At 63.9% G+C, this 12,579-nt stretch overlaps 1 protein-coding gene across 1 annotated transcript in view; it reads left to right on the top strand.

Moving 5' to 3' along the window:
* MUC2 (mucin 2, oligomeric mucus/gel-forming) overlaps window positions 1-6,442 on the top strand; it is a 30,717-nt gene extending 24,275 nt beyond the window's left edge. Inside the window, 13 exon segments of the mRNA XM_045482594.1 lie at window positions 664-842; window positions 1,190-1,259; window positions 1,341-1,441; window positions 1,536-1,567; window positions 3,429-3,603; window positions 3,802-3,906; window positions 4,109-4,149; window positions 4,244-4,366; window positions 4,475-4,573; window positions 5,230-5,358; window positions 5,473-5,512; window positions 5,820-5,946; window positions 6,037-6,442. Coding sequence (XP_045338550.1) covers window positions 664-842; window positions 1,190-1,259; window positions 1,341-1,441; window positions 1,536-1,567; window positions 3,429-3,603; window positions 3,802-3,906; window positions 4,109-4,149; window positions 4,244-4,366; window positions 4,475-4,573; window positions 5,230-5,358; window positions 5,473-5,512; window positions 5,820-5,946; window positions 6,037-6,274 — 1,459 coding nt within the window. The 3' untranslated portion in view covers window positions 6,275-6,442.
* The last annotated feature ends 6,137 nt before the right edge of the window (window positions 6,443-12,579 follow it).

Here is a 12,579-nt window from a genome sequence, read left to right as displayed (position 1 = left end):
GGAGAGCCGGGCCGGACCGTGGGGTGGGAAGAAGGGCAGGCTTGAGGGGCTGGGGCCTCGCCCTCAGTCTGCAAAGGGGGGCCGGACGCGGAGCACGTCTGGGGTGTCAGAGCGAGGTCAGGGCACCACGGGCGGGTGCCGGGCCTCGGACGGCCCGGGGCTGGGGCTTCCGACGTCTCCGGGGCTGAGCGGTGTGGCGAGACGTCCCCGTGCCTTGGCGGGGTCGACCGCGCCGGGGGCCCTAGGGAGAGAGGCTGAGCCGGGCCCGAGCTGGCGTGCAGGGCTGATGTCAGGGAGGCAGACCTGGGCTGAGACGGAGAGGAGCTGGCATCCACGGGGAGCGAGTGCCTGTTCCCAGAGGTGTGCGGGCCGAGGCTGCGTGGCCCCCCTGCCACGGCTGCTGGAGGGGGTCCCGGCACCCGGCAGCCTCCGCCTCCAGGAGGCGGGCGCACAGCACCTCGCCCTCGGGCTGCAGAGCCGACCCCCCTTCCCCAGGGCGGCCCTTTGCTCTCCTGCCACGGGGAGCCCACAGGCGCCTGTTGGGTGGGTGCAGGCTGAGCCAGGCTCCAGCAGGGCAGCCGGGTGGAGGTGCCGGGCTGGTGGGGAGCACGAGGGGGGCGGGGAGGGCCGGCCGGAGCGTGACCCCCGTGTCCTCCCTCACAGCCTGTTTGCCCAGTGCCACGCCGTGGCACCCCCCCAGCACTACTACGACGCCTGCGTGTTCGACAGCTGCTTCGTGCCCGGCTCGGGCCTGGAGTGCGCCAGCCTGCAGACCTACGCGACCCTCTGTGCCCAGAAAGGCGTCTGTATCGACTGGCGGAACCACACCAACGGCGCCTGCTGTGCGTGCCCACCTGCCCCTGCCCCAGACCCGTGGTCCCGCGGGCCGGTGGGGTCTCTGGCTACGGCCTGTAGCCACGCCTGTGGGAGGCCAGGCGTCCAGGGAGAGCCGGGCAGGACCGTGGGGTGGGAAGAAGGGCAGGCTTGAGGGGCTGGGGGCCTGGGGCTGCCGCCGGGTTCGCCAAGCACAGCTCGTCACCTGCCTCCCTTCTCAGGACGGCACGGGGCGCCGAGGTGGGCGACACCGGGCAGCCGCTCACCCCCGCCGGGTCAGGAATGTCACTTACCAGTCCCCCCCACCCCCCCCCCCCCGGCTCCGGCTTCTCTGATTCCTGTCCCCTTCCTGCAGTGCTGACGTGTCCACCTCACAGGGAGTACCGGGCCTGTGGTCCTCCAGAGGAACCCACCTGCAAGTCTGGGTTAGTTGCTGGAAGACGCACGAGGGCGGCGGGCCTCCAGCCGGAGCACAGACCCACCTCACGATGCCCTCTCATCCCCAGATCCTTCGAGAAGAACAACAGCATCCTGGTGGAGGGCTGCTTCTGTCCCGAGGGCACCATGAACTACGCCCCGGGATTCGACGCCTGCGTGGACATGTGTGGTACGCTGCCTGCCCACATTGCCTCCGTGAAGCCCGCCCTGATCCCGTGGCACCGGGACTCTGCTAACACGATTTGTTTCCTCTCCCTTCCTAGGCTGTATGGGACCTGACAATGTGCCTAGAAAGGTAGGCCTTTCCTCTTGGTGCCACGGTAGGATTCACCCATAAGCCCTGAATTTTGGGGACCAGGGTGGGTGGCAAGAAGAAGCCAGGAGTCTCAGACCCTGAGTCATGTCATTTACATCCTGGAGGGCTGAGCCAGCAGGGTCATCCGGACACCCACACCCAGTCACTTACCCACCCATGCATCTCCCTCCCTTTCTCCCTCCCACCTTCCACCCCTCCATCCATCCACCCACCCATCCATCCTCCCATCCGTGCACTCACCCAACTCTCCATCCATCTGTCCAACTCTCCACCCATCCATCCATCCGTCCATCCGTCCATCCATCCATCCATCCATCCACCCGTCTGTCCGTCCATCTGTCCATCCATCCATCCATCCATCCACCCATCCATCCATCCATCCATCCAACTGTCCATCTGTCCATCCATCTGTCTGTCCAACTCTTCACCCATCCATCCATCCATCCGTCCGTCCATCCATCCATCCACCCATCCATCCATCGAACCACCCACCCGTCCGTCGATCCATCCATCCATCCATCCATCCATCCATCTGTCCATCCATCTGTCTGTCAAACTCTCCACCCATCCATCCATCCGTCCGTCTGTCCGTCCATCCACCCATCCATCCATCCAACCACCCACCTGTCCGTTGATCCATCCATCCATCCATCCATCCATCCATCCAACTGTCCATCTGTCCATCCATCTGTCCTCCTGTCCGTCCATCCGTCCTCCTGTCCGTCCATCCGTCCTCCTGTCTGTCCATCCATCCATCCATCCATCCAACTGTCCATCTGTCCATCCATCTGTCTGTCAAACTCTCCACCCATCCATCCATCCGTCCGTCTGTCCGTCCATCCATCCACCCATCCATCCATCCAACCACCCACCCGTCCGTCGATCCATCCATCCATCCATCCATCCATCCATCCATTCATCCATCTGTCCATCCATCTGTCTGTCAAACTCTCCACCCATCCATCCATCCGTCCGTCTGTCCGTCCATCCACCCATCCATCCATCCAACCACCCACCTGTCCGTTGATCCATCCATCCATCCATCCATCCATCCATCCAACTGTCCATCTGTCCATCCATCTGTCCTCCTGTCCGTCCATCCGTCCTCCTGTCCGTCCATCCGTCCTCCTGTCTGTCCATCCATCCATCCATCCATCCAACTGTCCATCTGTCCATCCATCTGTCTGTCAAACTCTCCACCCATCCATCCATCCGTCCGTCTGTCCGTCCATCCATCCATCCACCCATCCATCCATCCAACCACCCACCCGTCCGTTGATCCATCCATCTATCCATCCATCCATCCATCCATCCAACTGTCCATCTGTCCATCCATCTGTCCTCCTGTCTGTCCATCCATCCTCCTGCCCGTCCATCCGTCCATCCATCCATCCATCCATCCACCCGTCTGTCCGTCCATCTGTCCATCCACCCATCCACTCACTGGCCCATGTGTCCATCCACACCTTCATACCACCCACCCACGGGCCATCTGAAGCTCTATCTAAACCTGAGATGACATCCTGGCCACAGTGTTGTCCTGTCTCCTACATATGGTTGATGCCTTAGCTCTAGTCTGCGAGCCCCATACACGTGTCATGTGTTTCCCGTGTGCCAGGAGCAGGTCACGGCTGTGATGTCAGTGACCTGCCCCCATGTGCTGGGAGGTGGGGAGGGCACAGGTGTCCTATGGGACCTGAGTGGGACGCGAGGTGTGGTGCCTTCATCCGGCCGACTGTGGATGTGCTGCGGTGTGGCCCTGGCAGGGGGTCTTGGGTGCCAGCCCGCCTCACCCAAGTGTCACCTGTGACCCCCCTGCCCACCCACTTCCTGCCTGCAGTTTGGGGAACACTTTGAGTTCGACTGCAAGAGCTGTGTCTGCCTGGAGGGCGGGAGCGGCATTTCCTGCCTGCCCAAGACGTGCAGCCAGGAGCTGCCCCAGTGCACGGAGGAGGGCACCTACCCGCTCACAGAGGTCAACCCCGCCGACACCTGCTGCAACATCACATCCTGCAGTAAGGCCACCCCCGGGATGGTGCTGGGTGCTGGGCGCCCAGGAGTCGCCCGGCAGCCCCCGACGGTGTTTTCACCTCCTCACTGAGCTGGGGAGCTGCTCACTTGGGGGCCTTTGGGGCATGTCCACCTGAGCACGGGTGTCGGAGGAGGCCGGTGCCCGCAGCCCCCTCCTTCCCCTCGTCTCCCCCTCCCCCCAGAGTGCAACACCAGCCTGTGCCCGGCGACGCCGTCCAAGTGCCCACTGGGATTTGAAGTGAAGAGCGAGATCACACCCGGGAAGTGCTGCCCCACCTACACCTGTGGTTAGTGGGGGCCGGGGGGTGGGGCTGAGACCCCCGTGGGGTCACCCTGCATGGCGGCCACACTCCCCCTGGGCTCAGTGTCCGTGCTGTCCCGGGGGGTGGGACTGACCGTGGGGTCACCCCGCATGGTGGTCACACTCCCCCTGGGCCCAGGTGTCCACTCTGTCCAGCCCGACCCACGTCCCCGTTCTCTTCCTCCCAGCGCCCAAGGGTGTGTGCGTTCACCAGAATGCTGAGTACCAGGTGAGCCTGGGCAGGGTGCCGGCAAGGGTGCCCGCTCTGGGGCCTCCGTGGTGGGCGGCAGCCCCGCCTCACCCGCTCCTCTCTGTGCCCTCAGCCAGGGTCGCCAGTTTACTCCTCCAAGTGCCAGGACTGCGTGTGCACCAACCGCAGGAACAGCAGCACCGAGCTCAACGTCATCTCCTGCACCCACGTGCTCTGTGACAACTCCTGCAGCCCCGTAAGCCTCCCTCCCGCCCCCCCCCCCCCCGGAGGCCATGGGCCATCCCGCGGCCACCTCCGTGGCTCCCTTCCTCCCCGCACCAACCTAGCCGTGTGCATCCCGCAGGGCTTTGAGCTGGTGGAGGCCCCCGGGGAGTGCTGTGGTAAGTGTGAGCAGACCCACTGCATCATCAAGAGGCCCAGCAAGGAACCCATCATCCTAAAGGTGAGCGAGGGGCCTGCTCCCATCCCCACCCAGGAGGGGCCGGCCCGCAGCCACAGGCAAGGCCTGGGATGCCTCCCGCCGCCCCAGCGGGGTCTTCCCAGGGCCGGGCATGGCTGTTCCAGTGTCCTGGGGTGGCCGTGACCGCAGACTAGGGCTAGAAACACCAGGAGTGACCGAGTCTTTTCGTCTGGAGCCGGAGTCCAAGCTGGAGGTGTCGCAGGGCCGCGGTCCCTTCAAGGGCTCTGGGACGGCCTTCCTGCCTCTTTGGCTTCTGGGGCTCCAGACGGCCCCGGGCTTGTGGCCGCGTCCCTCCACTTTCTGGCTCACCTTCCTGTGGCCCCGCCTGTCTCTTATAAGTATACTCGTTGTTGGATTTAGAACCACCCGTGTAATCTGGGATGGTCTCATCTCGGCATCTTTAACCTAATCTCACCTCTCAACACTCTTTCTCCAGATAAGGTCGTATCTGCAGGTGCAGGGGTTAGGATGTGGACGTGTCTGGGGACGCTAGGCTGGTGGCTCTGGGCCTGCAGGCTGGACCTTCTGTCCGGCAGGAGCTGCACTTGGCTGGGTGGTTGGAAACCTGCAGGGCGTTTCCTGTCTATCTTCCGGGTGGGCCTCCCGTGGGTCTCACCGGGCTGTCTTGTGCCCTGCAGCCCGGGGACATAAAGCATGACCCCAAGAATAACTGCACATTCTTCAGCTGCGTGAAGATTCACAACCAGCTCATCTCTTCCGTCTCCAACATCACCTGCCCCGACTTTGACCCCAGCATCTGCCTCCCGGTGAGTGGGGGGTCCTTTCTTCGGGACCTGCCCTTTCCCACCCCGAAGCAGGACGGGGCTGCTCACGGCCGGGGGGTGGTCTGGGGGTCCCAGGCTCATTCTCCTTCCTTCCAGGGTTCCATCACTCTCATGCCCAATGGTTGCTGCAAGACATGTGAGTACAGCCTGGCGGGCAGGCATCTCGGGGGCACACGGGGTGGCAGGGGAGCTCCCTCTGGGACCCTGGGGCGGGGGTGAAGGAGGCACAGGGGATGATGTCCCGGGACTCCCGTCCCCTTCTGTGCCACTCTCAGCCAGATGGTAAATTGGGGCGCAGCAGCTGGGGGCCCTGCTTGCTGTGGGGTGGCCGGGGCTGGGGCACTCGAGGAGGGAGAGGAGGCCGTGAGGGAGAACCTGCGGGCCCCCTGGGGGGTGGAGACCCCACCCCCCACCCCAGAGCCTCCGACCCCCCCTCCTGGCAGGCATCCCTCGCAACGAGACCAGGATCTTCTGTTCCGCCATCCCCGTTACCCGGGAGATTTCTTTCGCCGGCTGCACCAACAAAGTCACAATGAACTACTGCTCTGGGTCCTGCGGGACCTTCGCCCTGTGAGTCCCAGGCCCCGGGCGGGGGTGGGGGAGGGGCTCCTCGCCCGAGTGGGGGGGGGCTCCTCACTCTGGCCGGCCGCCCGCCCGCAGGTACTCGGCCGAGGCCCAGGCCCTGGACCACAGGTGCTCCTGCTGTAAGGAAGAACGGACCAGCCAGCGGGAGGTGGTGCTGCACTGTCCCCAGGGCGGCTCGCGGAGCCACACCTACACCCACATCGAGAGCTGCCGGTGCCAGGACACCGTCTGCGAGCTCCCGCCGGCCCCGCGCCACGTCCCCGGCCGCTCCCGGCGCTCCAGCCCCGGGGGCCTGCGCCCAGGAGGCGCTTGAACGGGGTCGTGCCACCCAGCTCGCCCCCACCGCCCTCCGCAGCCCCCAGCCCTCCTGCTGAACCCCTGAGCTTCCTCACCTCCTGAGCCGGCTTCCTCTCTGCAGATATTTATTTTCTGAGTCTTTGTTCAATTCTTCGCTTTCCACAATAAACTTGGGCAGACGCTGTGCCGGTGTGTGTGGTCGGTGCTGGGCGTCCGGACGGCTGCCGTGCACGGCCCCGGGTCTCGCTGCTTCCTGTGGGGCGGGCGGACCGAGAAGGTCCAGAGAGGGGCCCGGTCCGCACGCTCTGCGCACGGGACGCGGTGGGGGGGGGGGGGGCCACGCACACTTGCCTGCCTGGCTGTGGCAAGCTTCCTGTGCCAAGTGCGGCCCCCAGCGACCTCTGTCCCTCGAGCCGCCTCCAGAAAGCCCTGTCCCGCCCTGTCCTGCCCTCAGCGTGGCCAAAGCCCTTTCTGGGCCATCGTAGTCCAGGAAGACTTCCACCCCTGACTTCGCGCAACAGGGGCCCCGACAGCCCAGGGCGCCGGGTGTGTGCGTGTGTCTGCGGACGTGGCTCGGGTGTGAACGTGCCACGTGCACACGTGTTTGCGTGTGTTTGGAGCGTGCTTCATCCAGGGTGTCTGCACTGGCAAAGCTGAAGGTCCTGGGCCGGGGTCAGGGGCGCACACCAGCCCGTGGGTCAGAAGGTGACCTCCCGGGCCTCTGCCACTTGCGGAGTTCCGGTCGGTTCTGTGGACCCAGGCGTGCGCGCCTCCACGTGTCCACCTGCCTGCGCGTGTCTGGGGAGCTGTTCTGTGAGCTGAGCCGCCAAAATGGGGGTTTTAGGGAAGGGTCTCCTCCAGGCCTTTGATGACCGAGACTGCAAACTGGCGGCCTCCCGCTGGGCGGCCGTGGAGACCGCTGGACCGGAGCCGGAGCGCCCAAGGTTGGGTGACGAGCCAGGTTCTGTTCTCCTGAGGCAGCAGACCCCCGGCCTGACCAGGGGTTGAGGGGGTGGGAGCCCTGGGTCCCAGGGCCGAGGACCCCCGAGTGTAGTCATTTGGCTCGTGAGCACCCCTGGAAACCTAAGGGGAGGTGCCGATGTCCCCGGGGCCCACATCTCGTCCTCCCTGTGGTTCTCTGCCACACGTTACACCTGACTGAATGGAGGGTCTCAGGGAGGGCGGATACCTGCCTCAGGCTCCGCGGTGCTGAGGCCAGTGACGGTTTGCTCCAGGAGGCACCCAGAACCCCAATTTCTCTGCATTCCCTGCCCCCTGAGGAGCTGGGCTGAGGGCTCAGCCCTCCCTCACCTGCCCCCACCTGACACCAGGGAGGGCTTGATGGCCGATCAGGTTGTGTCAGCACATCAGCGTCACCCTGGCACCTGGGGGTCTTTCCAGTGGCCCCCTGGCCTGGGAGGGCCCCAGAGGCCCCTGCACAGCCCCCTTGGTGACCTCGGGGGTCCACATTGTCCCTGGCCAAGACCTGTGGACTTCCTGGGTGGTCAGTTGGCCTGGGTTGGACTTGGAGTCACCAAGTGGCCTCCTAGGACAGAAGGTTTGCTGGGGGGACAGGGGCTCCTCGCCTCTGCTGTGCGGCCAAGTGGGGTCCTGGGTGCTTCAGGACCAGCCCTTCTGCAAGACGGTCAATGTGCCGACCCGATGGCCCTCACCTGTTCCAGGGCCCCCTCCCAGGGCCACGGGGGCTTGGAGCTCCAGAAATTTTCTAGCGGGCTGTGTGTTCCATCCACGTGGTGCAGAGCCCCTGGCCCACCCTGCTGCGTCTGGCTGTGCCCGGCTGGCCAGCAGCCCCAGCACAGGCCGGACCCAGGCAGAACGAGAATGGGAAGGTGCTCGTGGCCCTCGTCTGGTCAGGAAGAGGGGTCAGCCTTGGGCCGGCGTCCCCCCGGCTCCGCGGCTGTGCGATGGGGACACAACGGGGGGTGGGCCGGGGTGCAGCTGGGCCCTGCTCACTTTTCTAGGCTGCGCCCCCAGGTCCCCAAATTAAGCAGAACAGGCAGGGTTTTCTCTGTTTGACACATGGTGGTTTCCATGAGGATCTGTTTGGAAAGAGGTTTCTGGCTTAAAAATGGTTCGATGACCGTTGGCAGATGGTCGCTAAGACTGCTGCCCGCCCCCAGCAGAGGAAGCAGGAGGCGCTCCCCGGGCCCCTGCCCCAACCGTCTGGAGGAATGGGCGAATGGCCCACACGCACCCCTGCACCAGCACCCCCCGACCTGGAGGCTGTTGGGGGTGCACTTCCCTTCTTACAGCCCTTGTCCCACTATTTAGATGAGGGCTCTGCTAGGGACACCCGTGCAGTGGGCCGCACCCCTGCCCTTCTGCCCAGGGAGCGACCGCCTTGGCTGTGCCCCTCCCTGCCCCTCCCACCTCTCCCTTCCCTGGCACACCCTTCCCAGCCCCCAGTCTCCACCCACGTGCTCTGGTCTGAGCACAGCCCACCTGTGAGGGAAGGGGGCTTGTCCCACAGGTGAGGGAAGGGGGGCGGAGGGCGGGCCCCATGCAAATCCCATTTCATAGCCAGCTCTTTCCTCTTCCTCTTCTGGCTGGAGACCCTGAGCTGCGTTTTCCGGGGGCTCCGCGGGGATGCGGGACCTGGGACGGGGACAGGCCTGGAATGAAGTGCCAGCCACCCAGGGCCCGACGGGGCGCCCAGAGGCGGTGGCTCGTGCTTGGCCACCACAAGTGGTGCTTGGCACTGGCCCACCTTGTCTTTCCACGCGGCGTGTGCCCTGCGGTTCTGCCACACCCGGTTCTGGGGTGCCGCTGCCCCCCGAGTGTCCGCGTCAGTGGCCCTTCACGCTCTCATGCTGGTCCCTGTGGGCCTGGCGTGGCCGCCGGGGGTCAGTTCAGGCCCCAGCTCTGCCGGCAGGCTCCGTGTGCAGAGGGCCTGGGGTGCCCTCACTTCTCCGTGGGACCATGATGGTGACAAGGGATGGATGGTGGCCACAGGCCTCCCAGAGGCCACGCTCGTTTGTCACCCCAGGGGAGCGGGGAGAGTCAGGGCCCCCCCTGCACCCCGAGAGGGAAGGGGCCTCCGAGTCTCCCTGCTGTGACATCAGGTCCAGTCCGGACCGCGGTGCTACTCCTTCCGGGCTCTGCTGGGCGCCACAGGTTAGGGGAGCCCAGGCCCCCCTGTCTGGCCCTAATCATGGGGCCTCAGGGGAACCCCCAGAAAAGAGCCTTCCACCAGTGGCTTTGGGAAGGCAGGGACTGAGGGGGGCTGATCCCGTCTCCGGGGACCCTGTTCCCCCACAGCAGCCTCCTCACCTCCCTTCCTAGGGGAAGCGTTGGTCGGTGTCTGCAATCAGAAGTGAGTCCCCCGTCCCTGCGGTGAGATGCTCGTCTGCGGTGAAGGTGAGCTCACACTGGTGCGTGAGGCCCGAGTGAGTCGCGAACGCGTGCTGAGGGTGCACGCGTTCACGCATAAAAGGCTGCGGGATTCAACCCCTGCCGCAGAGCTCCGGAAACGGCCAGACGCGGCACCGGACAGCAGAGCGGTGGTGCCCTGCCCCGTGCCTGGGGAGGGGGACTGGCCGGGGGGTGGCTCACGACTGCCGACACCCGCCAGCCTTCACCAGGCCGGACGCTCGAGACGACGTCGTTACTGAGGGTAAACAGCACTTTGGTAAAAACCGCGGCTTCTGACACTTGCCTTGAACAGCCCTTACTACAGGTTTGCGGCCTGGGCTGGCGCGTCGCACGGCTGCCGCCGCTGGGGGTCCGCGGGGCTGGCTTCTGCTGGAGGAGTGGGGGTCGCTGACGCCCCCCCTGCAAGCATCCTGTTCTGTTCACACGGTGCCGCGTGGTCTCCCAGAGCGACCAGAGGGCGGGCCCTGTGCACACGCGAGTCCCGTGGCGTCCCCTGTGTCACATCTGCTGCCGTTCCGGTGGCCACTGGCCACGTGCACGGCCAAGGCCAGACAAGCAAGGACAGGCCACAGGGGTCCGAACAACTGGGGGCTTGGGTGCTTCACGTCACACAGACTACCCCGGACGGTAGGAGAGGTGGGAGGCTCTCACTGGGTCAGCATGATACCAGATCGCTGGAGGGCGGCCCCAGGCGAGGACACCAAGCCAACACGCAGGCAGGCACCTGTGGGCCGCGAGCGGAAACGAGAGGCCGCGAGGGGCGTGCGTTTTCTCTGCTGCGGACGCCTCTTTCCACGCGGAGCCTGTCCCTTAGCTCGGGCCTCTGCCGCCCGCCACGCACTCTGGCCCAGGGAGAGTGCTGGAACTGGAAAAAGAGGGCGCAGGCATCCCACCTCCTCTCCCCGTCCTCTGCTCCTCCACGGAGGGGAGCTGGTCCGGGCCCAGGCCGCCAGCGACCGGAAGGTTGTCTAACTCCAGGGGGAAACATACCCACAAGCACAGTCCATGACGCAGCCTATGAGTTTATAATTCGCAAAATTAGGCACGGCCCTGCACGCGCCAAGCCCCTTGCTTGTTTTCAATTGGTTCCAGCACTCGGGTCGGGGGGGGGGGGCTGTGTACGAACCTCCCCCCCCCCCCCCAGCCCAACAATCCTAAACAAGCCGGGCTTTCCCAGGAATCCAAGGATAACTCAGCAAGGGAAACTACCAACAGTGCGTCAGCCAGGGTCGCTCTGCTGTGTTGCAGGAACGGAAGCCCCCACAGTTTGGTTTTCGGTCGTTTGGGCCCCTGTTGTCATCCAGGACCCGGAGTCTCAGAGATCGCGGAGGGCCTGCCACCGTGTGCGGTCTCTGGGATGAGTGGCCGCTGGCGGCTCCTGGCAGCCACAGGGGCCAGGAAGTGCAATGCCCCTAGGGGAGCAGAAGGGGGCGCCAGCCGCCTCCAGGAGCCGCTGTGATTCCCACAGCCACAGATTGGAGGAGAAACTCCTTGTGGTTTTCTTACCGCGTGCAGAAACAGCATCTGACAAGAGTAAACAGCTTGTCTTGACCGTTTTAAAAAAAACACAAAGACCACAAGGCAACATTCTCAACACGTCAAGGGGTATCTGTCAAAAGGTGGCACCGGTTACATGCGGGGACTTTCTTTTTTTTTATTTTTTTTATTTTCAACGTTTATTTTTATTTTTTGGAACAGAGAGAGACAGAGCATGAACGGGGGAGGGGCAGAGAGAGAGGGAGACACAGAATCGGAAACAGGCTCCAGGCCCTGAGCCATCAGCCCAGAGCCCGACGCGGGGCTCGAACTCACGGACCGCGAGATCGTGACCTGGCTGAAGTCGGACGCTTAACCGACTGCGCCACCCAGGCGCCCCGCGGGGACTTTCACATCATCCCCCTGAGAGTCGAGGAAGCCGTCGGCCACTCCGGCCCGCAGTTGCGGGGGGGGGGGGGGGCGGGCGGGGGTGGTTCTGGAGGTTCTGGCCAAAACGATAAAACAAGAAAACAGAAATAATAAATACCACGATTAGAAAGAGATTAAACCGTCCTGATTTCAGGATACCTTCACGAATGGCTCTAGTTTTGGGTCGGAGAGCTCAGTGCCATCGAGTAACATTGTTGGATACAAAGTTAACGAAAACATACCCAAAACTAGGCAGAAAATGTATCAGAGATGATCTCACTAATGGCAGCCAGAGACCCTGTGTAGATTCCCGAGAGCACATATACGGCACCTCCCGGCCGTTCTGAGCAAATTACTCTCCGTTACGGAAGGGCACACAGGAAGGTGTTGGTACCCGGAGAGAGCGTCATGCTCTCGAAACGGCAGATTCGGTTTTGCAAAATAAGGTCAGTTCTCGGCAAACAGCCGTATAAATCCAGGGAGATGCCCTTCCGAATCTGTAGGGAGCTTCCCGTGGGGGGGGGGGGGGGGGGCGGGTTCATCCGTCTGCACGTGACCTGGGTGCGGGGCAGGGGGACGGACAGGTGAACCCGCGGGATGGGATGCTGTGGCGTTGGCGCCCCACCCCCAGGGTAAGGTGAGTTACCAAGTGGGTTAAATAACTAGAGGCTGTTCCCAGCAAAACTTGTGAACTTTCAGGAGAAAATAAAGGTGTATTTATGACCTCAGGGTAGGGAAGGACCTAATCAAGTCATTAAAGTCACAAGCCATTATGCGCGTTAAGGTGCGTGCATTTGACCATGTCACGGTTATGTTTGGAAAAGGACAATGTAACCAAGTAAAAATACAGGCCCCGATCCCGTGTGACCGGGGTCCCTGTAGGAAGAGGGCATCAGGACGCAGACACGGGCAGAGGGACGACCCTGTGAGGACACTGGGAGAGGGCGGCCGTCCGCACACAAGGAGAGAGGCCCCGGGGGGACTCAGCCCCGCCCACGCCTGGACCTCCGGCTCCGGCCTCCT

The sequence above is a fragment of the Leopardus geoffroyi genome, chromosome D1 (genome assembly GCF_018350155.1).
Source record: "Leopardus geoffroyi isolate Oge1 chromosome D1, O.geoffroyi_Oge1_pat1.0, whole genome shotgun sequence".
NCBI classification, from domain to species: domain Eukaryota; kingdom Metazoa; phylum Chordata; class Mammalia; order Carnivora; family Felidae; genus Leopardus; species Leopardus geoffroyi.
The sequence above is the reverse complement of the archived record's forward strand: the minus strand, read 5'-3'. Positions and strand labels throughout refer to the sequence as shown.